The 24,594-nt window shown below is 41.2% G+C and overlaps 1 protein-coding gene across 1 annotated transcript; it reads right to left on the reverse strand.

The window, feature by feature from the left end:
- Nucleotides 1-891: 891 nt before the first annotated feature.
- Nucleotides 892-9,706, reverse strand: LOC139454053 (cathepsin Z-like). The gene is made up of 7 exons (XM_071235542.1): nucleotides 9,499-9,706; nucleotides 6,788-6,906; nucleotides 4,738-4,962; nucleotides 3,265-3,415; nucleotides 2,481-2,556; nucleotides 1,831-1,923; nucleotides 892-1,185 (listed from the first exon to the last, which is right to left on the reverse strand). Exons 1-7 carry the CDS (start codon nucleotides 9,675-9,677, stop codon nucleotides 1,072-1,074), a joined length of 957 nt encoding a protein of 318 aa, XP_071091643.1. The 5' UTR covers nucleotides 9,678-9,706; the 3' UTR covers nucleotides 892-1,071.
- Nucleotides 9,707-24,594: the final 14,888 nt, after the last annotated feature.

Raw genomic sequence — 24,594 nt, forward strand, 5'->3', positions numbered from 1 at the left:
TCATGTTAAACTGCTGCATGGTATCTCAGTGGTCTAGCACTAATAAATCGGCATTAATCCCAACAAGTGTGCACATGCACAGAACGCAATGTTAAACCTCATTTCACCCACCACCATAGAAACAAATTGTTGCAAGAACCTTTCTGAATCAGCTTCTAACAGCTAGGTTATCAAGTAGCTGATACTTTCTTCATTGCCAAAGTCTTTGATAATGGAATCTGTCTCTCCTGCCCACCTCTTCATGATGGCAAAGAAAAGGGAATCCTTCCCTAGTGTTCGTATCTGCTTTTGGCGTAAAGCCCTTTTTCTGCAAGTACTTGATCAATGTACATTCCTCAGGATGGTCTATCAAAAGTCACCGAAACCAACTTCATTTAAGGAAAGCAATTTGCTCAATTGACAATTTTTGTGGATATACCTCTTAACACGTCATGTCTACAACACATTTCAATGTGAAGCTCAATACTTATCAATCACCCCTCAACTTTATTTTAGACATCTGAAATAACTATTGTCACACTTTAGTGCAGTGGTAGGTACACATGACATAACCGGAAGTTATTCATTAAATAAGGTCACTTGAATATCACGGCAATAAAATTATTTGTGGTTCATTTCCCTTCAAATTAGTTTCATAATTACCAGGACATTATGACTATCAATCCCTCCCATGCTTTGATAGTAACAGCGCTACTTTAATGTGTCCTTTCACGTTCCTTGAAAGGAGGATATATATGGCCCTGAAGTAGTTGCTGAATTGTTTCTTAATTGATCTAAAAGGGCTTTTAAAAATATCAAATTTGTGCACAAATCCTAGCAACTTTCCTTCATTATGAAACCCTGGCTTTTAAACCAGGCAAATGATGAACAAAATACACACGAAACTGGTAAACCTTTAATATCACAGCAGTAGCAGATTTCAAATATTCAGGAATGCCTTCTAAAAAATCTTCAATAAAAATGTGATAGTAAGACAATGTGGAATAGTTACAAAAACATCTTAAAAACGTAGCAGGTGTAAAATAGTTTCTAGCAAGTACTGCGGCTGTATGAACACAACGGGGGTGATGTTCAGGCCACGATGACGTCACCGTAGGCACATCCGTCTTCTATACCCAGATTGTAGTGTTTGCCCTCTCCATCCTTGTACTTGCTGGTCACTGTACGGTACCAGCCATGCTCGCCCTGAAAAAGCAGAAAGAGTTAGTGAGCCACATGGCTTTACCTTGGAAGAGAAACTAATCGTATGAACAAAATTGACAGTCACAAGAGTCGAAAGCTCACTTGTGAATAAATCAAGCTAAAGTCCATTTGGGAAAATCTGTGTTAAAATAGGTCTTCAGCAACCCATTCTTGCCGTGAAAGACAACTAACGGTTTCGGAAAGTCAGGCTCACTGACTTGGTTGATGCATGTAATTGTATTCTAATTGCCTAGATCGATGCTCATGATGTCAATCACTGGATTTTCAGTCCAGACTTGATTATTTACATGCCGCCATACAGATGGAATATTGCTGAGTGTGGCGTCAAACAACAAAGAAACAATTGTCCTCTGAGGTAAATAAATAAAGCTATTACATGAGTATTTTTTTTATACCACTTTCAGACATACTGGCAGCTATATTCCAGCAGTCTGTAAACATGCACTGGATTGCTTGTCCGGACTGACACAATGTTGATATGATGACAGCCTGATAACCCAATCACAATCAAGTAGGTCACACACTCTCATCGTTAGGTGACCTAGCTCATCATGACATCCTTGCATGGGTAAAAACCATTCAGAGCTGTCCAGCTCAAGTAGTCGTTAGAATGAGAAGTCTAGTTACCCATGGCTCTCCCCAGGAGTTGCGGACAATCCAGTACTCCAGGCCTGATGCTTTATCAACGCCCCATCCAGCTACCGAGATGACATGGTTAGGCTGAAACATATTACATGTTAGAGAGTGAGGTTGTTTAATACTGTCTATATCACATGTCTGTTTGATGTGGGAGGAAAGCCAGAAGGTGTCGCCACTTTAGTGAAGCCCACACATCAAAATCAATTGAATCCACCATCAGGTTACTGACACACCTAATTGTTGTTTCATACAATGAAAAATATGAAAGTGATTTCCTGGCTTCAAATTACGCATCTTAATCAATGATCTCCATGTCAGATATATTTTGTTTAACCATGCCCAGAAATATGATCACCACTCCACCTATTGTGACAGTCCCGTGAAGATCCGGGCTAGAATAATTCTTAGACCCATGCTTGCCGTAAGAGGCGACTAACGGGATCGGGTGGTCAGGCTCGCTGACTTGGATCATTGTTCATGATGTAAGTCTGGTCCAGACTCGATTATTTACAGTACAGACCGCCTTCATATGGATATGATATAGCTGGAATATTGCTGAGTGCGGCGTAAAACAACCAAACCAAACAATTATGACATCTGAGAATGAGGTATGGCCTGATGGACAATGATAAACTCACCATGCTCATAAGATGAAACTCTTTGAATATTCCCCCAGTGTACTTCTCCAGGCTGTCGGTGGCCATGATGGAACAGCTGAAACGTAACGAGTTCTTACCATTACTAATGAACAAAAAATTAACCTGGTGAGGTGAAGTAGGGTTTAAGGTTGCATGTGCGCCGACTGGACCAGTTTTATATTAATGCTAACCATTTTCCCCGAGGCAAGGGAGTTAACTGACTTTAAAAGTCCAGTTTTTAAAAGTCCAGTTTTTATCCTTGCCAATGTAGGCCAGAATGTATATTGGTTGGTCTAACAAGTCTATGCATAGTCATCAAAATTGCTTATGTGCAGATTTAGATCAACTGCAGGATTTGCAAGGCATGTCTTCAAGCAACTCGACATAACATATCTGACGTTTTTAGTCAAGGTGCTCACATGATTTCTTTCAAGAAGAAAGACACTCAGACCGTCACCATATTATGTGAAGCAAATGCAAGTGATATGAGAGGTGGCATGTGATTGGTTAATAGGAGGGACATAACTCGTAATAGCCACTGGTGGCACTACGCTTCGGTAAGAGCCGATAAACGGGATTGAGTTGTCAGACTCTCTGGCTTGGTTGATGCATGTCTTCGTATCCCAGTTGCAGATTGATGCTCATCATGTCAAACACTGGATTGTCTCTCCATATTTCGGAAGTTTACAGACCACCGTCATACAGCTGGAATATTGCAGAGTGCGCATGAATAAACAAAAGATGCGCATAAATAAACCAAAGACAATCCAGGATGAAGCTTTACCTGATGGGTCCATTCTTGGATATCTCGGCCATCATATTGTCCCTGCCCTTGACACTGCCGAAGTCGCCAACCTTATAGCGGGTATAGTTCTGAATGTTGGCACACTCCCCGAATGTTGTGCAGGTTCCACACTGGTTGAACGTCACACATTCTGAAGCAGATCAACACAGGGCTGCAACTCTATACTTCGCTTGTATACCATCACACACGTTGACACATGATAGCTCGACACGCAAAGGACGTGAATAGCAACCCAAGTCAACAAACCAGAGGCTTGGTACATCTTATAGTAGCTCTCGTACATACAAAAACAATCAAATGTTTGTGTTAAAGTTGAGTAGTATACAAATCAGGGTCGATTTAACTGGTAGCCAGTTAAAATTACCAAAGGCTTGCTGAAACAAAGTAGATGGCCCGTCTAGTTAGTCAAAATTTCCCTCCTTGTCTGTGTAGATTTAATTTTTTAATTGAACACTGCTTATGACAATGTATGAATCGGGTAATTTCGATTTAAACATTTAGGGGGGATGAGGACGTGTGAATGGTTGGCTCACAGATCAATTTGGTGAAACCAGCATTTTGTAATGTTCTGTACAATAATATTTTCATTTCCTCATAAAATAACCAAGAAACAAGGCAAATGCAAGCCAAGATTTCAGAGGGCAGGAAATGACCTTTTAGGGTAAGGAGTTCTAAATCGTGGCCTCCAACATTTACTTTGGGCCAGTAACTTTTGAAAGGAGCAGGCCCATCTGAGTGTATATATAACTTTGTTGTTCAATCTCCCCCTGCGAATGTTGGTTTATTGATGCATGACTAGCTGATCATGCTGATGTGATACTCGTATAATGGCAGTATTGCCAGAAAATGGGGTGAATTGTTACACCCCTAACTCAAAGGTCAGTAGGCTCTGTTGCTAAAAGCAGCTGTCAGCAATATTCCAGTTACATACTACTCAAAACAGTGAGTGAATATGGTTTTACACCGCTTTTAGCAATATCACGGCGGGGGGACACCAGAAATGGGCTTCACACATTTTACCCATTTCGGGAATCGAACCCGGGTCAACGCTTTAACCACTAGGCTACCCGACCACCCCTCTCAAAACAAAGAACACCAGATTCTTTATGTTCATTAACATCTTTTGAGCAGTATATATCGGCATTGAGTGAGTTTAATGCTGCATTTATCAACATCACAGGGACACCAGAAATGGACTTTACACAGTGTATCCATGTGGGGAATCGAATATGGGCCTTCAGTGTGACAAGCGAACACTTTGACCCTTAGACTACTCCACCGCCCCCAACTTTCCAAAAGAAAAGAATGTGTACTACTACGTGAATCATTGCACACAACTAATCACTGGTTCATCTGGTCCAATTTGACAGGCCACATCATATTGCTGAGTAGAGTTATTTACAACAAGAACTGAAGCTGGTGGTGAACAAGCGTGGATGCTCTATCACTCACTCTGGTCCTTGGCTTGGTAGTTGTTGCAAGTCTCATCAGGAATACCATTCTTGTTGGCGTAGCTGTACACCCCCAGGTCCCCGCCACCCTCGCAAGAGCCTGCATTGCCACAGTCGATGACGTTCTGTACCGACAGGTAGGCGGATGGCCAGGCACCCTTCCTCTGAATGTTGATGCGGTCGGCCAGAGCACTAGTAGAACCCATAGCCCAACAGGAACCACAGTCTGAAATTGAAGGCTAAGAGTAAGCAGCGTTAGAGTGAGTTTGGTTTTATGCCGCTATTAGCAATATTCCAGCAATATCACGGCAGGGGACACCAGAAATGGGCTTCACAGATTTTACTCATGTCGGGATTCGAAACCGGGTCTTCGGCATGACGAGCGAACGCTTTAACCACTAGGCTACCTGACCGCCCAAGCAGCGTTTAGAAACTCCTGTTGTCCATGTCAAACTTCCCAATAATTAAGGTATCAAAAGGACTAGTAGAAATGTGCCATTTTTAAGGGTTTTGCTATGTTATCATTATAAGGACTAGTGGACAGAAACTCTGTTTCTACTGCTGGTAAGTTAATGTGGTTTCAGGCCCAGAGTACGAAATATCTGCTATCCCGTGGCTGGTAACATGCCTGTCAGGATAGATGAAATGTATACCTACATGCCCGACTGAACAGTAGAAATATTGCTACACATAGCCTTGTAAAAATGATTGAGTGAGTTGGGTTTAACGCAGCTTTTTACAGTATTCTGGTTATATCATGGCGTGTCAGCTTAATGTGGGAGGAAAGCCGAAGTGATGTCTCAGACATTTACCACTTGATGAAACCCACAAACATGGGTATGGTGCGGACAAACCTAGAAACATAATCGGGGCGAATCGGGATTCAAACCCACAATCATAGGTTTCTGGCGTGCCCAAAGGATGCAACTCTGCACAGTGAATCACGGCGCCAAAGGCAACTGTGCTGCCCCTTGTAAAAATGGGAGTCTTAACACTGAACACATATTTGGGGGGGGAGAGTCATTTTCTAAATTTGGGAGTCATGATTTCCCCAGCCTTGCTTGTTTACTGTCCAATACACAGTGAGAAATCCTCCCAGCCAGTGTTTGTTTCAGGTTGTTTAACTCCGCAATATTCCAGCTACATGACAGCAGTCTGTAAATAATCAAGTCTGGACCAGACAATCCAGTGATTGATATCATGAGCATCGATCCACACATTTGGGATACAAGGACATGCATCAACCAAGTCAGCGAGCATGACCACCCGATCCCATTAGTCGCCTCTTACGACAAATGTGGGTTGCTGAAGACCTATTCTACCCTGGATCTTCACGGGTTGAAGCATAAGGCATCACACATACATGCAGCTTGTATTTTATTAGCCATTCTTACCGCGGCCACCAGCTGCTAAAACCACCATTCTAATACTCGGTACCCTAAAAGTTTATAACCAGGTTTGAAAGAAGTTAAAGAAACCCAATTCTTTGAAATTACCATAGTTAATGCTATGACAGATTCAAGAAATCCCTGTAGTCCCATAACGAAAATCAAACAAGAAGTGATTTCCACCTCCCTGCTGGGTAAGAGCCACATTGACACTGAACAATAAACATCAGTTAGAAATAAATATAGATGTAATTAGTATTTTAAAATCCTTCTGAAGTCGACAAGAATAAAATACATACATAATAATGTAATAAGTATTGTTTTTCAATTGACTGCTTATTATCCAATAATATTATTGATTTACATATTTTTATATATTTGCAGTGGAATAATTCAGTGTTCAAAATAGTATACATGAGGAGACATCTACATAATCTAGAAACATTATCCGCATCATAATTCCAGTCGCAAATAGTAAAAATCAAAATACAGAACTTTCCACTGAGGGCGAAATATCTCTGATAATCGGCAAAATCTCGCCACTCTCCCCTAAATCTCGTCATGCTCCCCTAAATCTCATCACACTCCCCCAAATCTCATTGCTTTGGACCGGGGAGATTTTTCTCTCCAAGGTAAATACTTAAGGGCTAATCCGTCACTCACACTGTGGGATGTGCTGGTTCCGGGTGGTGCTGCAGTAGTTGGTGCCGTTCACGTTCCTCCAGTCCAGAGCCTCGGGCAGGGAGGCCATGTCCATGTACTCATGAGGACGAGGGTAGGTCCTGAAACAGACATTTGTTTGGTTGGTTTGTTGTTTAACGCAGCACTCAGTGACATTCTAGATGGTCACAGTCTGTAAATAGCCTGGAACGGACAATCCAGTGATCGATATGTCATCAGGGTATGATCAAGCACGTCAACCCGGTAACATCCAGGGTACAATAGGTCTTCAGCAACCTATGCTTGCTGTAAAAGGGGACTGTGCTTGTCGTAAGAGGCGACTAACAGAATCGGCTGGTCAGGCTTACTGACTTGGTTGATGTCATTGTATCCCAATTGTGTAGGTCGATGCTCATGATACCAATCACTAGCTTGTCAAGCCCAGACTGGATTTACAGACCGCCGTCATATAGCTGGAATATTGCTGAATGCGTTCAACATCTACCAACCAATCGAGCAAGTCAATGAGTCTGACCACCAGATCCATTTGGTAGACTCTTACTACCACGAGGTTGCTAGGGACTTATTCTAACCTAGAACTTAATGGACCGAGACAGATATACACACATGGGGAATTTATTCATCGATCTCTCGCCCTCTTGTGTTCCAAACACATAAAAAACCACATTGATAGTGATTAAGTATGGTTTTATGACGCTTTTACCAATATTCCAACACTATCTTGGTGCCACCCACCAGAAATGGGCTTCACGCATTGTTCCCATGTCTGGAATCAAACCCAGGTCTTCAGCGTGACAAGCGAACGCTTTAACCACTAGGCTCCACGACCGCCCCAAAACATTGAAAATATATCATCTGTTGGTTGTTTAACACTATCAAGATGGTTTATTGTATTCAATGCATCAAGTTCATAAACAAGAAATAATAAAGTAATGCATGAATTGTATAACAATATTTATCAAGTTCGAGTCAACAGTTGCTTTCTCAATGAAATCAACAATAAAAAGACATTAATTAACAATATGTTCGTGAAAATTTTAATTTGATGATAATCATAAGTGTACAAGTACTTAACAGGGATGTAATTTTACGTCAAATCATTATAGGATTCATACAAAAAGACAATTTTGCACTGATAATCAAATTATCAGCAAATTATCAGTATCACAACCATGTCCAGATAGGATTACTCATCTACCCCCACATGGAGCTTAAACTCTTTAGAGATGATGTTGAAATTGAAACCTGCTGAAGACAAACATTTTGATAAATGATGGAAGACCAGGGTCAGTCTTTATTAAGTTACAGGTATCAAGGACGAGGATTTATGGATGTCAACTTCTTTATTATGAGGAGCAGAGTATATGCTTACACCTTCATCAAAAGAATAAATGCTATCGCTGAGGACCAGTTATCATCAACTCCCCATTAAGCTCACGTGATCGCATCTCATTTTACTTTTGCTGGTTTTCATCCAAAAATGAACAAAACAGATTCTTGTGAGAAAATTTTAAAAAACAATACCATAATCACCTTGCTCAAATACAACTTTAGAAAAGTCATGTGACCAAGTCATGCGAAAATATAAATGAAACAACATGATGCGTTTCCAGTTCTGTCATTGCTTTCTATCTGTCATTTCTTCCCCAAAATACAATTCTGAAACCCGTTTGAGCTGTTTTACATAAATGCATAGCCTGTATACAGAACGAAATCCATAGTACTTAGTGTTAGGGATAAGTATGTGTAGATCGAATTTAGGGAATATTGGTTCTTGGCAGTTTGCAGACGACAAATTGATAATCATGATAATAGCATTCCTCATTCATTTTGATGTATAAAAACAATTGAGTGTGATACCCTGGATACTAAAAAAATGTTCTACTTTGTATAACATGCTGTTAAGACAATGGTGATAACTGGTACAGTAAGTCAACGGGAAGGTTCTATTTCCACTGTTTTGATTCTATATCGTAGCGTTATAACAGAAATCAACTGAACCTTATTCCACGGACAGAAAGAAGCGCATTTGCTCATAGTTTCACAAAAACTGTTATTGGTACAGTCAACTTAAAAAACATGAATAAAATGGCAATAACTGGTCGGTGACCAGTACCTGTAAGAATAACAAAAGTAATAAGATAACAACATGGTGGAAACTTAATAAAGGAAGACAACAGTTTATTGGCACTGATAGGTGATTAGCAATGGACATACGGAAGCTCAATGGACAAATTCTATTCCTTCTGTGTTTCACTTCTAATGCCATTCTTGCCAAGACTTGATAACAGGTATTGGTAACCTAAATAACAGAAGTCAGAGCCCAGCGTCACAAAGGGCAAGTCAAAATACTACTTGCTAGTCTAGAAATAGATATTAGCCCCCGAATGTGAAATTTTATTTCTTAGAAAACACTTGCGAATGACGTAATTCAACACTACACACGGAAGTTGAAGACTTCTTGAAACGAAGTGTTACAGATTTAATTATTTATACAGATCTAGCTGATCACAGATGAATTAAAGCAATGTCGTCCAAATTTCTAAGTTCGATATTTTGCAGAGGTAAGGGTGGGGGCGCTATTGACGTTTCACATTCAAGGACCCGTGGGTTAATGATTAGAGTTGGGGGGCGGGGGTTAAACAAAGAGACCAAGATAGTATGAATAGATTATGGCTTCGAAGCATACTCACTTGACGGTCTTGATTCCTTGGTTGAACTTGGGATGAAAACAATATTTATGTGTCTTTTTAGGGACTTCAGCTTCCTTTATCTCCATAAACTCTACATATTCTTTCCTTTTCCATTCAAACGCAGTTGCAAAACACGATAGACACACAAACGCTAAGACGACCACAACCTCCCTCGCCATGTTGCTGTTTATTCTGAAGTCACATGATGGGCCTCACAAGGAATTACCACGTGATACAAACCATTCGTGTATTTTCGGCTTTGTTCGCCACTCCCCGTCACAATTTGATGGATACGCCTGATAAGGTCGACCTAATATATACAAACCATGTGATGGGTCACGTGAAATGGGAATGATATGATGATAGGGAGTTTAAATATAGTTTCATACTTACTGTACAACGACCTAGATGCAGGACATGATCGTTCACGAGGATTTGTTTTATATATATATAGAGAGAGAATCTCACCCGAGTGTCTTTTGATGTCAAATATATCAACACAAGTTGATATAAATGGGAACATTCCGAGGCTTGCCGAGGATTTTTGCCACTTTTATCAACGAGTGTTGGTATATTTGATATCAAAAGACACGAGGGTGAGATTTTATTTATCATCCAATATCATTCTCAAACTTTTTCAATTTGTAGACAGTAATAAGCAGTGTCTTAAGTGTAAAAAGTACTGCTAACAGCTTCAGTAGCAGAACCATTAGTGATGGCATTTGATTGTGACGTCATGGTAACAGTGACGTCACAATGGTCTGCAAAGCATTGTGATGTAATTTCATTGCAGCGATATCTACAGTGTAGATATCGCTTGATCTCATCCAAGCGATTTATTACTTGCCCGTGAAGAGATCACCCGTTTAATAAACATACAGCTTTATTACACATTGTGTAATACCAAAACGCGTGCTTTTGTACTCTCGGAACACGTTTCACGAACAAATATTGAAAGCTCTCAACATCCCTTGGCTTATTCAACGACATTGCGTGTGGCGATGATAGATCACTGAGAGGAGCTTATGCACACTCGATGACCCCAGCAACCTTGTTGCTAGGTTGACGTCACATGGCATTGTTTCGCCGTAGGATCTTGCAACACAATTCCACAAATTACGTCATCGGTATAGTGACGTCATTGTAAACTTTGAGGTGCAAGGCCCCGTTCCACAAGGCGATCGTGCGGTAGCGCAACGACAGTCGGTCTAAGTTAAAGTATATGAGTTGCGATAACCTTAACGCTACGATAATTTTGTGGAACGGACGCCTGAATTCTAAAGGTGGACCGTTGGATGGTATTAAGTTCATACGTTTCAACTTTTGACGTATTTGAAGTGTTACTGTGTTAAACTCAGTTGGGTTATGCCATGGATCGTGTAGGTGTCAGCCTATTCACACTCAACAGTATAATTCTAAAAACGTTATAAATGGCCAATAATAAATAAAATACTAAACTCGCTCCCGTGTAAAACCAATTTTATGAAACTCGTGAATAGTTATGGTATCTGACTCGCTATGGTATCTGACTCGCTTTCGCTCGCTATTCACTCGTTTCATAAAATTGGTATTACACGGGAGCTCTTTTAGTATTCTATATATCTCCTATGGGAGCCAGTGTTGGATGATAAATATCGTTAACGGCATAGTTACAATATCACACTGAGTCAATGTAAGGCTTATATATCTCCGGAATGTACTGAAACTAGGTAACTTTTCGTTTTAAGAAAGAGAAGGGGATGGATATTAATAGGCACGCACGCACGCACACACACACACACACACACACACAGAGAGAGAGAGAGTAGCACACATAGACACAAACAAACACCACACACACACACATCATACACAAACCACACGCACACACCACACTCAAATTGTTTTGCTCTTGCATTTTAGTGAAATTGTATGTCTTGGAGCCAGACCGGAAAAAATATTCTGTGTCAAACAGGCTTACGGTCCTTTCCGAAAAAAAAAATTATACGAAAGAAATCATGTGGGCCGAATGAAGTATGAACTATGAATACATACATAGCGAATCTCACCCGCGTGTCTTTTTGTACACTTTTATCGTCAAATGTTGCGTGTGAAAAGTACAGCGAGCCGGCTTCAGTAGCAGAGAAATTAGTGATGCTATTTCATTGTGACGCAGTGGTAACTAATGACGTCACAATGGTAGGAAAATCATTATGATGCAATTTCACTCCAAGGTGCTCGCATTGCTCGTGTAGGGCTAGAAATGTATCCATCCATCGATGTCAAAATGGGTACAAAATTGCATATAAATCTTAAATATTTTTTACTGTTTTAAATTAACATTTTCAGATTTATATCAATATAAAGATAAAATTATAACCTTTCACTAGACATATTGCTTAAAAATACAAAGTTTCAAGATATTTCTTTAAAAAATATTTAAAAAAACAGTTTATGATTTTTTTTAAAGTGTTGGCATGTTCATAATTAACCTTGATTTTCCCACCTAAGATATCTTAAGACGTTTTGTATGTGAATACAGGTATTTCTGACCTAAAAACAAAACAATTTGTTTCTGCTGCAATTTGTTTTGGGTTCCCCCACTTTTGGCTCTAAATCTGGCCTATTAGTCAAGTAGAAATTACCGAGTTCATAAAAATTGTATTTGCTCTAGTGAAAATACCCCTCCCGCTAATCAGTGTTTTGTTTAGGTCCTCCAGATGCCATTGTCGATGTCATTCAAATGTTAGTGTGACGTAAGGTCAGAATGACGTCACACTAGAAACGAAGTCATAGCTGAAGACTGTTTTTCGACAATTGTGGTTTTCTGAGATTGTGGTCGTGATCAGTGCATTTTTCCAGGGATCATATACCGATATTTGGTCTCTGATTTTTCTAAAGTGGAGCTCAAAAGAACCAAGAAATACTGGGTAATAAAGATTTGTTTGTTGTTTAGTCCACACTCAGCAATATTCCTGCTATATGACGGCGATCTGTAAATAATCGAGTCTGGACCAGACAATGCAGTGATTGATAGCATGAGCATCGATCCACGCAATCGAGATACGATTACATGCATCAACCAAGTCAGCGAGCCTGACCATCCGAAACCGTTAGTCTTTTACGACAAGAATGGGTTACTGAAGACCTATTCTAACACGGATTTTCACAAATGGACTGTAGCTTGATTTATTTAAAGGTGAGCTTTCGACTCTTGTGTCAATTATGTTTACCTGAGGAAAAATCAATTTCTCTTCGAAGGAAAAGCCATGTTCTGTGGCTCACTTAAACTCTTTCTGCTTTTTTCAGGGCGAGCATGGCTGATACCGTACAGTGACCAGCAAGTACAAGGATGGAGAGGGCAAACACTACAATCTGGGTGTAGAAGACGGATGTGCCTACGGTGACGTCATCGTGGCCTGAACATCACCTCCGTTGTGTTCATACAGCCGAAAGACCGCCTCCGTGGTCTAGTGGTAGAGCGTCCGCCCGGAGAGCGGAAGGTCCGGGGTTCGATCCCCAGCCGCGTCATACCAAAAGGCGTTAAAAGATGGTACTTGTTGTTACCCTGTCTGGCGCTTTGCATTAAGGGGCTAAAACAAGGACTGGTCGGCTCGGAGTCAGTATACTGTGCCTGAGTGGGGTATTCATGTTAAACTGCGGCATGGTATCTCAGTGTGCTAGCACTATAAATCTGCATCAGTCCGGACTAGTACAAGCAGCCACACAAACACACACATGTACATGCACGTCGCTATATAAGTGCAATAATCTTGGACGCGACGTTAAACCCCATTTCACCTCACCTCACCTCATACAGCCGCAGTACCTGCTAGAAACTTTTTTACAAAGTCACCTTTTGCGGTAAGCATGGGATGCGGAAGACCTATTCTCACCCGGATCTTCGCTGGTGGGTAATAAGGAAATTATAACACTCGCATGTGCCTCTTACTGACTTTACGAATCTCGTGTAAGGTGTCATGCATGTATTACCATCGCTCTCGCTCGGGAAATACAAGAATTCTGACACTCGTTTCGTAAAATCAGTTTGACTCATATGCTGTAAGTATGTAATCTGTACATCTCAACCAAGCGACATCTCCTGTGGAGGCAAGTGTAGATAATGTATATGTGTATGCCGGGTCATTTTACTTGAAGCCACTCATCAAGATAATGCAATGAAGTGGACAAGTATGATACTTGTTTCGTTTGATCTTTAGTATATGAAAGCTGATATGATCATCTTATCTGTTGATATATTACTTGTTCTCTCAATATAACGACATTTGGGTCAGGATTAATGTTGAGTGTATACCCTCCAATGACATGTGCACGTGTGATACCTTTGGGCCTTCGAAATCAACTGACTCCATTCATTTACAAGTGAATAATACTGCATATAGAAAGCATAGTTAACGCACTGCAAATTAACACAAAATATACTCTTCAAAATAAGAAACGCAATACGGATATTTTTAGCCATAAAAGCAAAATAAGCGAACCAAGAGGTGCAAAATGAAGAGGTTTAATGTGTTATAGTGTCAGTGACAGATGGGTTGGAGAACACCCGTTTCTGGAGTAAAAAACAAGACTAAAAACGTAAAATGCTTCGCGGAAAAACGCACGTGAAATCCGTGATTCGAAGTCCAACTGTGGCTTCAAAATACATGCACTAATCAGTCTAGCCTGGGTTGTCAAAGGGGCAACATATCCATTAATCCCGGTAAGGGATGTTTGTTGGGCTTGGCTCAAAGCTGATCTTGGTTAGGTCAGACTGTTGTCAGATGGGCAACAGGGGAAACTAGTCCCAGTAAGGGACCTTGAATTTATATTTAACAGAACCAACTGTTAACAAAAGCAAACAACATGTCTCCACTGTTTGGGAGACGATTGTAAATACATTTGTATATACTTGTGGGTTAATTAATTTCCCGGATCAAAATGATCACAAGAAGGTCATGCAAGCCATTAGTCGGGAAACACGTACGATTCGGAAAAACGCACCCAGTGCATTAACAAAAGGGCCACGGAGCTGCACGCACTTTTGATTGCCTGGCATCTGGGTCTATCGAACAGTGACAGTTCAACAACATGCCAAGATTATCAGAAGTGCAAAGAAACAACGTCATAGACCGCTTGCAGGAAGGGAAATCCCGATCAGCTGAAGCCAGGGTTTTCAATGTAGCGCCCAGCACGACTATGGGATCTGTTTCAACAGCCTGGGTCAACACGTGATCGACCAAGGTCGGGACGACCAATTTTTTAAGAGTAACCAACCCCGCCCAAGACCGCATCGCAAATACACGGACAGCGCAGAATCTCCGACCGGACCGTGCGAAACCGTTTAAGAGCAGCAGGTATACGACCGTCCTTTTCGACGCGTCATATTGAGTCGACAACATCGTCAACAACGACTGCATTGGTGTCGTCAACACATGGTATTGCCTCAACTGCGTTGGAGAGATGTCTGGTTCAGCGACGAAACAAGATTTCTCCTCCGTCGAGGGGATGGAAGAGCACGGTCAACAGACGTCGGGTAGAACGTTACGCCGGAAACTGCGTATACAGGAAGTGAACAGGTTCGGTGGGGGCAGCGTTATGATGTATGCGGCGATCTCCCATTATTGCAGGACAGGTTTGGTCCATATACCGGGCAATCGTACGTGTTTGTGTCAACCTCCGAAAAGCAGAACATTGTTGCATTCAAGGTGTCGAGCCGTTTGGAGGTGGCAGCATCTGTAGCCCTGTCAGTGTGGCACCAATAGGTCTTAGCCCAGTCAACGCAGCATCTTTAGTCCTGTCAATGCGGTATCTTTGGTCCTTCAATTCGGCATCATTTATCCTCTTTTACGGCATCTGTAGCCAAGGCAAGACAGATCAGAGTTTCAAGAGCTGATGTCAGTCTTGATGGTTGATCGAATACTGAACAACTGACCCCATCCTCCAAACTGTGGACACGGTACCTTCTCTTTTGCTCTCATTCATGGCATAACTTGTAATGAGTGAGTGAGTGAGTATGGTTTTACGACGCTTTTAGCAATATTCCAGCAATATCACAGCGGGGGACACCAGAATTGGGCTTCAAACTTTGTACCCATGTCGCGAATCGAACCCGGGTCTTCGGCGTGACGAGCGAACGCTTTAACCACTGGGCTACCCGACCGCCCCCTAACTTGTAATGATGTTGATATATAATTCATGTCTTTTGACAATACAAGTATGTTTATGTTGTAGTTTTTCTGAAGTAAGGGTAAATGGTGCTTAATGGTCGTTTCTCATTACAGCCAACAACTGTTTCAGTCATATCACAGCAGGACAAGTGAAATCATTACCTTGTCCATGGATACGACTGAGTGACATGCACGATACGGCATCTTGAAATGGGAGATTTGAAATGATTATTAATAGATAAGTGCTACAGACATACTGTCAATATCATGCTCATGTCTCGATATATTGCTTTGCTCACGAAATATTCTGTATTTTGAGGATGAGATTTTCTTTTCAAGCAGACGGAGGCTGAGTTTTTTATTTTCGCAAAATTATGAGCTGTGTTGTCTCTCTGTCTCTCACTCACTCACTCTCTCTCTCACACACACACACACACACACACAGAGAGAGAAGGAGAGAGAGAGAAATCAAAAGGTCTACGTACCCTATTTTCATTACTCGTAGTAAATGCTGCCATTGTGTACGCATTGAAAATTGTATATAAGTGTATCTCATGTACCACAGTGGGTGGGTTTTTTTCAGGGAATTAGTTGAGTCGAGTAGAGTCACGCGTGTACATCGACTGTCGAGTGATGATTAAACCGCTGATGATTAAACCCTTTCAAGAACGGCAATATATATCGCAGTGCATGTATGACCTTCACGGAATGAATGGTAGCTGCCGCCTGGCTACATTTTCCCTGTGACGATGACAATGCTTTAAACACAGTGAACCGTAAATCATGAAATACATGCGAACACGAGACTAAATTTGAAACATTTGATTGCCCCTTCTTCACAAAAAGAGATGAGATCGAGAAGCGAAAACGTATCAAATATCTCAGTAGGCGCAGAGTTGGTGAGGTGACTGTGTGCTTGTGCGCGCGCGTGCGTGCGTGCGTGCGTGTGTGTGTTGGGATACGATGACATACATCAACCAAGTCATAGAGCCTGACCACCCTATCCCGTTAGTCGCCTCTTACGACAAGCATGAGTTGCTGAAGAGCAATTCTAAACCGGATCTTCACGGGTCCAGCAGAGCCTGATAACCTGATCCCGTTAAGAAACGTTAGTTTTGTTATATTTATGATTTATTGCGATATCAAACAATAGTCGATACTGTATCAGTGAGTGAATGTTGTTTAATGCCGCAGTCAGCAATAGTTTAACTATATCACGGCGACTTGTATATCAACGGGGGTTAAGTGCTGTCCATGCGAAAAAACAAAGTTGGTAGGTAGCAATTACCATTTTACCAAGTATTTTATTTCACCTGAAGACATGGAGCAGAGTGTTTTAGCCCTTTTACCTAATATTTTGAAGTAGTGAGTGAGTGAGTGTGGTTTTACGCCGCTTTTAGCACTATTCCAGCAATATCACGGCGGGGGACACCAGAAATGGGCTTCACACATTGTACCCATGTCGGGAATCGAACCCGGGTCTTCGGCGTGACGAGCGAACGCTTTAACCACTAGGCTACCCGACCGCCCCTATTTTGAAGTAAATGAAACTAGATTTTTGTAGTCAGTTAACACCCTGTCTTAGGAAGATGATTTCAAAGAACGCCATACAACAAAAAGTTATTTGATCAAGGTTACAACATTCGGGGTTTTTTTACGTTTAAGGAGGTGTTTTCGTCGCTAGTTATAAACACGAGTGTGAGTGTGTTGAAGGTTAACGCCACATGAGGAAATTTGCGACCTAAAGAAGGTAGTTGAAATAAGGAAGGAAAAAATTGACAAACACTACGACCGAAAATGTCCTCAACAGGAACTGTTTTCATCAATTTCCCTTCTGTTTAAGTCTGTTCAAATCAACGTTATCATCCAAAACTGGCCCCAACAGGAGATATCGCATGGGTGAGATATAGAGGTTATCACGCGAGCGTGTTTGAGGATGGTAAATATCCTGCATTAGGAATAAATACATAATAACATTTGTTCGTTGACAGACCAAACTGAAACCGGTTGCAAAATCTGGTTGCGCATGAATATTGATAAATGCCCAAACATGGGTATTGTTGACATTTTTATGCATACGCATTCACAACATAGGAAACATTACAGCACCGACGCTCAAGATCCTTTTGGAAGAATGTCGGCCTACCTTTAGAATACAGTACCACAGACTTTTCAAACACGTGACAATACCCATGACGTAATTTGTAGTATTAGTGTTGTGTTGCCAGTCATACCGGCGAAACAATGCCCTGTGACGTCAGGGGTCATCGAGTGTGCATAAGCTCCTCCCAGTGATCTATCATCTCTACACGCAATGTCATTGAATACGTCCAGCGATGTTGAGAGTTTTGAATGTTTGTTTGCGACGGCGCATTTTAGAGCAAACGCTAGTTTACGATAGCACATTTTGTTTATATATATATATATTTTCATTTCGTTTTTCTGGTAATTAATGAGGCAAAAATGGTTATAAATGGGAACTAATATATATATATTTTTTCGGTTGATCAATTTTCATTATCATGCAAAAGAAAGCAGTTTATTAGGGATATTATATTGGCGCTGAATACATCCAAGTCGCCAGTGTTAGGGTAGATTACCCAGAACTCTATCCTTAGACCTTGGATCCGCTTTACGATCAATCACCCCTTTACGATGGGTTAGGTACCCGTTTAGTGGCTATTATAGATTTTACAGCGGCTCCTGATATTCTTCACACAAAAACGTCGAATTAAAAGGATGAAATGGTTTTGTGTCGAATATTTTGGCCACTGGAAACTGTCTTGGAACATTCACACATGCCACTTTCACATGCTTCATTTTTCAGGACTGACTCAAAAGCGAACTCACCGTTGCGTGGTCACCAGCCATGCTCATGCCTCCCTCGTTCCTTACTATTATCTACATCATCCTTACAGTGTTCCCTACCACACTTTTCTGTCACAAAAATCACCCGACGAATTATTAAATACCATATATCATTCATGCGTACTCGCGAGTTCGACGTCTGACGCCTGGAGAAGTTTTCAGTTCGCGCCATATCGGCTCATTCCTCACCATTCGGTATCTTGTAGATTACGGAATGGGACGTATGTGCCAAATGGCATCTGGATCATTCGTAGGTGTCCGCAGACTTAAGTCACGAGACACCATCATTCGTGACCAACTCGTGTTATTCCCGGACAAGCCGAATTGCAGGTTACGGAAAGGGGCGAGTGGTGACGAATGTGCGTGTCAGCGACAGTTTCGAAAGAAGGGCAAGGTCACCACCGGAATAAGAAAAGACAACCGTGATCTACTAACAGCGTTTTACGCTTGAGATAGGGAATGTTATTGTTCACATTTTGCATGTTTTGGATCACATAACCAAAAGTCAGGCACACTTTTACGGAGTTTTCGAATGATTTGTATCGGAAATGTTCACTTTTAGTGATCTGGTCGTGCTGTCGTGCATGTTCATTCATGAACAAACACCTCCGGAAGCTATGCCACAAAATACGCTTCGAATGGCGACAGTGGTGGCACAACCGGAGCATCGACCGATATCTGTCCAGATAGTTTAAACTGACTTCATTTCACCACGCTTAACCTTTTACTATATCAAATTGAAAGTGGTCGTGTGCGTGACGCTCATTGGTACCCTCGATCCATCGGTAGACATTGCATACGGATCTGCATGGCTCGATTATATAATGACTGCAGTTGCTCCATGCATAACTAATATAGAATGCAAAGCAAATTCAATGCGTGTGACGATCTTGTTTGGTTTAACAAAGTGTGTGTAAATGTCTCTCGCTTTCGTGAGATTTCTTTAGTTCTGCTTTGTAGTTGAGCAAGCGAATGACGTCTCCCGAATATTTTATGAATGAAAAAAGTAGTTCCGGTGTGACAGAAGTCATGGTTATCCACATTCGTCACCACTCGCCCCTTTCCGTAACCTGCAAGAACCACTCGCCCCTTTCCGTAACCTGCAAGAAGACTCGCCCCCCTATCGATGAATGTTATGTGCGAAAATACGACAAACCAATCAGAATGCGCGTATGATTTCAAGTTCTTCGTCAAAGAATCCCTCAGAAATAATTTTTGATTTTACATATGTCTTGCATCTAAAATTTTACCCAAGACACAGTCAAATGTGTTCCACCATACTGTATAATTCCGCCTGACTAGATGTGCTATAAATTGCATCTGAAATATATATAATATATGGGGAAGTATTTATGAACCATAACGCAATGAGTTGACAACTGTTTTAGGAATGCCTGTTTGCGCTAAGACGGAACCCGGTCGCAAAAATGGCCACGAGAGGGTCACGAGTCGTAAGCTGGGCCCCGTCTCCAATATCACAATATAGCTTGGCGTAAGTTGACGACGCGCATAGGGAGCCGGGAACCAGCTTATCTAACCACCTGAAGCTTCACCACGTGGGTAATAATGAAATTGCATCACAATGCTTAGCAAACCATTGTGACGTCACTGTTACATGACGACACAATCAAATGACATTACCAATGGCTCTGCTACTGAAACTGTTAGCAGTACTTCTTTACGCTGAGACACTGCTTATTGCTGTCTTCAAACCGAAAAAGTTGGAAGAATGATGTTGGATGATAAATAAAATCTCACCCTCGTGTCTTTTGATAAAAGGGCAAAAACTCCGAGGCTTGTTTCAACTCGTGTTGATATATTTGATATCAAAAGACACTCGGGTGAGACTCTCTATCAGCTAACGACCGAGACAGCATTATTCCAACAACCTTGACTGTACATCTGTTCTCACAGCTAACATCAACTCGTACAGATTTTGTTTTGTTACGTAACTCAGAATATATACACCACACAAAGGTTATACATAGATACAAATTCTAAAATAGCCCTATGATAATCTGAAAACTGACACAAAAGTGCGCTGGTATATAAATAATAATGTCGTTTTCGCCCTGAAAAATATTTAGTTTTCGACTCGTCTCTTTGTGCTAAAGTGAGTGAGTATGGTTTTACGCCGCTGATAGCAATATTCCAGCAATATCACGGCGGGAGACACCAGAAATGGGTTCACACATTGTACCCATGTCGGGAATCAAACCCGGGTCTTCGGCGCGACGAGCGAACGCTTTAACCACTAGGCTAGCCGACCGACCCGACCCGCTAAATAACATCAAAAGTATAGATATAATTATTCAATTTTCTATTGAGTTGGATTTAAATACTTTTAAGGTTATGGTCCGGAAGCTCTTCGGCGAACTATATTAGTTAGATTTAGCTCAAAATATCAACTAGCGAGCTATCTACCAATTTCCGGTTTCCGGCGCTTACCCCCTGTCTATAAGTCTCTGAGAGCACCGACCCATGCCACCGGGGCACGATCACTCATTCAGATTTGGTTGGTTTGTTGTTTTACGCCGCACTCAGGAATACTCCAACTATATGACGGCGGTCTGTAAATAATCGAGTCTGGACCAGACAGTCCAGTGGTTGATATCATGAGCATCGATCCACGCAATTGGGATTGATGACATGCTTCAACCAAGTCAGCGAGCTTGACCACCCGGTGCCGTTAGTCGCCTCTTACGACAAGCATTCAGAGCACGCACAGTGTGAGCACCTGATCTTCAGTTTCTAGACTCTCACATTCACGAGGCGCGCTTGTATCTCTTCTGATCAGGAACGTGTGTTTGCATGTTTGTTTGTTTGTTTGTTTGTTTGTTTAACGCCGAACTCAGCTATATGACATCGACACATAAATAATAGAGTCTGGACCAGACAATCCAGTGTTCTGTACTTGATGACGACACTGTTGTAATAGTTAGAGTTGCCTCCCTTTGACTGTAATCGCCTCGGCTGACGCGAAGCTGACGACGCCCAATCCATGACAGACCAAGTTCAAGTATTCTGCGTATTTAACATACATGTAGTTATGTTTGAAGCATATTTTATCGAACATAAATATTTTATTATTTAGACAATGGTCATAAATGATTAAACAATATGTCAGTAAAAGGATGAGGTAATGGAAAATAGAAGCGCTAATAAAATATCCATCAAGCCGCCATTATCACGACTGTTACAAATGTCGGGTCTAAACAAAGCCTATTACAGCATCTCCCCACGCCATCAGTGAAATATAATACACAATCAAACCACACATTGTCATCAACCGATCGTCAACCCGAACGAAATGGAGTACCAGGCACCTAATTATAAATTCAAAGATGCGGGGGAAATAAAATCCACATGAAATCCTCGATTATACAGTATATTACATGTATATCTATGTTTTCAATAAAACACTGGATAATCGACAGACTGACATATGACTGACAGATGAAATTGTGTTTGGAGTTTTTTAGACTTTTTTTTTTTTTTTTATTAAACATTTATTAGCCAGGCTTTGGTCATGGTTTGTACGTTATAACGGTTATGGATTTTATGACAGGTAAATAAGAAATACGTTTTGACAAACATTTTGTCTACAGTTCGGTTGTGATTATTAAACTTAAAGATGGTGATTTCATCTTGGTAGATCTCCAGTATTGTCGTTGTTTCTGTCGTTCTCAGATACCCCGAATAGAATGTGTATACATCTTCGATTATCTGAGTCTTATTGTCAATTTTATTTTGATAAATACCCACACCTCATTCGTTACCACGGCTTCATTTTGTTTGATGTGAGTTTGTTTGTTCTTTAACGCCGCACTCAGCAATATTCCTGCTATATGACGGCGGTATGTAAATAATCGAGTCTGGACCAGACAATCCAGTGTCTGATATCATGAGCATCGATCCACGCAATTGGAATACGATGACATGCATCAACCAAGTCTGCAGGCCTGACCACCCGGTGCCGTTAGTCGCCTCTTACGACAAGCATAGTCGCTTTTTACGGCAAGCATGGGTTGCTGAAAACCTCTACCCCGGATCTTCACGGGTCAGCTTCGTTTTGAGCCTGATTCCAATGACACGACGTTTAATACAACCGACCAATCAAATTACTCCAATGAGCGAGAGAAAATCTCTGCTGAAAGGAATGGTGGTGACGTCACTTCCGAAACTAAGCTATGGTGGCGAATATATCCAAAATTTACCTGAATAGATATATAATGGAGATATAATAATCTGGATAATCGAGGATACTATTTTTGTGAGTCATAATTGACAGCCAGGAGACGTCGTGACTTGACGCGTTTGCTGATCGGGGCATAAACAACATCATGTTAACTCGAATGCATGCCTTTTTCTTCTTTTGGTTTGTATGTTGAGTATAAGATGATCTTCTACCATTGACAACAAATATATGATAAACAAATTGGTCAATTTACAAATTAACTCAGAACCACGAATAATCATCAAAATTGGTCTGAGAAATATACGACATAGATAATACGATCATGATACTCAAGTCAGCAGAGGAGCAGATGTGGTTGTCCGCTTAACCGAGGTGACCGTTATAGTGAGTGAGTATGGTTTTACGCCACTTTTAGTAATATTCCAGCAATATCACGGCGGGGGACACCGCAAATGGGCTTCACACATTGTACCCATGTCGGGAATCGAACCCGGGTCTTCGGCGTGACGAGCGAACGCTTTAACCACTAGGCTACCCGATCGCCCCTGTGACCGTTATAAGGGGAGTAGCGATTGCCTCGGTGTCCTTAGTCCGGTATTGTATGTCATTTTGTCTGTGATTTGCACATCTTAAAATAAGTTAGTCTATCATCCGGTCTGATGCCGTTTAAATAGTGCATCAGGTCAAAAGTTCATCTTCTTACAGCCACCACATTTTCGAGACATTTTTATATTTTATAAAACATTGCACCAACTTGCAAAATTGTCGATATCAGTTTGTCATCGCTTCTATAACAAGATCCTTTCTTGTTTGTTTCTAAGTGCCCGTGAAGATCCGGGGTAGAATAGGTCTTCAGCAACCCATGCTTGCCATAAAAGGTGACTATGCTTGTCGTAAAAGGCGACTAACGGGATCGGGTGGTCAGGCTCGCTGACTTGGTTCATGCAGGTCATCGATTCCAATTGCTCATGATATCAATCACTGGATTGTCTGGTCCAGACTCGATTATTTTAAAGACCGCCGTCATATAGCTGGAATATTGCTGAGTGGGGCGTTAAACAACAAACCAAACCAAACCAAAATCTTAGTGATGATTGCTATAATTTCTCATACACTCACAGCTGAGCCGTCAAATCATCCTTTTCTCAAACAGCACTCGTGAAACTATTCCGCGGTAATATTTTTACTTTAAATATGACAGAACACACAGAAATGGCTTCGAGCTCGTTTTGCTCATTAACACATTTACAAAAAGCAACGGCGCTGGTGATGTAGAGTTACTTCCCTTTGACCGTACCTCTTCCAGTCTCTCGTCCGAGGTATTGTTGTTTGTCCCGTTTTTTAACTATTCTTTCAAGGATGAGAAAAACAGTAATCCGAAAATATTTAAGCTTTGTTGTTATGGAAATTTATCGGATGATTATTTTCTGAAACAGATTGACAAGCAATCAAACTAGTGCACGAAAGCAGTGAAGCTCTCCTAAAATCGCTGTCAACACAAAAAGTCCATTTGTAAACGATCGATCAAATGAGGCTGTGTGTTTCTGCTCGAGCAGCGACAAGCAACAGTGAATGAATAGAGAGTTCAGCGAGTATTGTGCACGTTCTTCACATGGCAATGCCACACGGCTCTCTTACTTTGATGTACCTAAAAGCTGAAATAGGTTTTACAGAATTTACTGTTTGACTAAAAGAGGCAATGCGTTCCAGTCTCAGATGGACATTTAGATGTTGGAAGAACATCCCAGCTCTTTTCTATAATCTAACAAACATTTCCGTTTCAAAGAGAATCAGGAATAGACTTGGGACGATCACACATTTATGCTTCAATCATAAAAGGTAGTAAAATAAAAGGGCGGAATGGGACCGGTTGTTATATAT

This window comes from Haliotis cracherodii, unplaced genomic scaffold (assembly GCF_022045235.1).
Source record: "Haliotis cracherodii isolate W230 unplaced genomic scaffold, xgHalCrac1.p SCAF_10, whole genome shotgun sequence".
Taxonomy (NCBI): Eukaryota; Metazoa; Mollusca; class Gastropoda; order Lepetellida; family Haliotidae; genus Haliotis; species Haliotis cracherodii.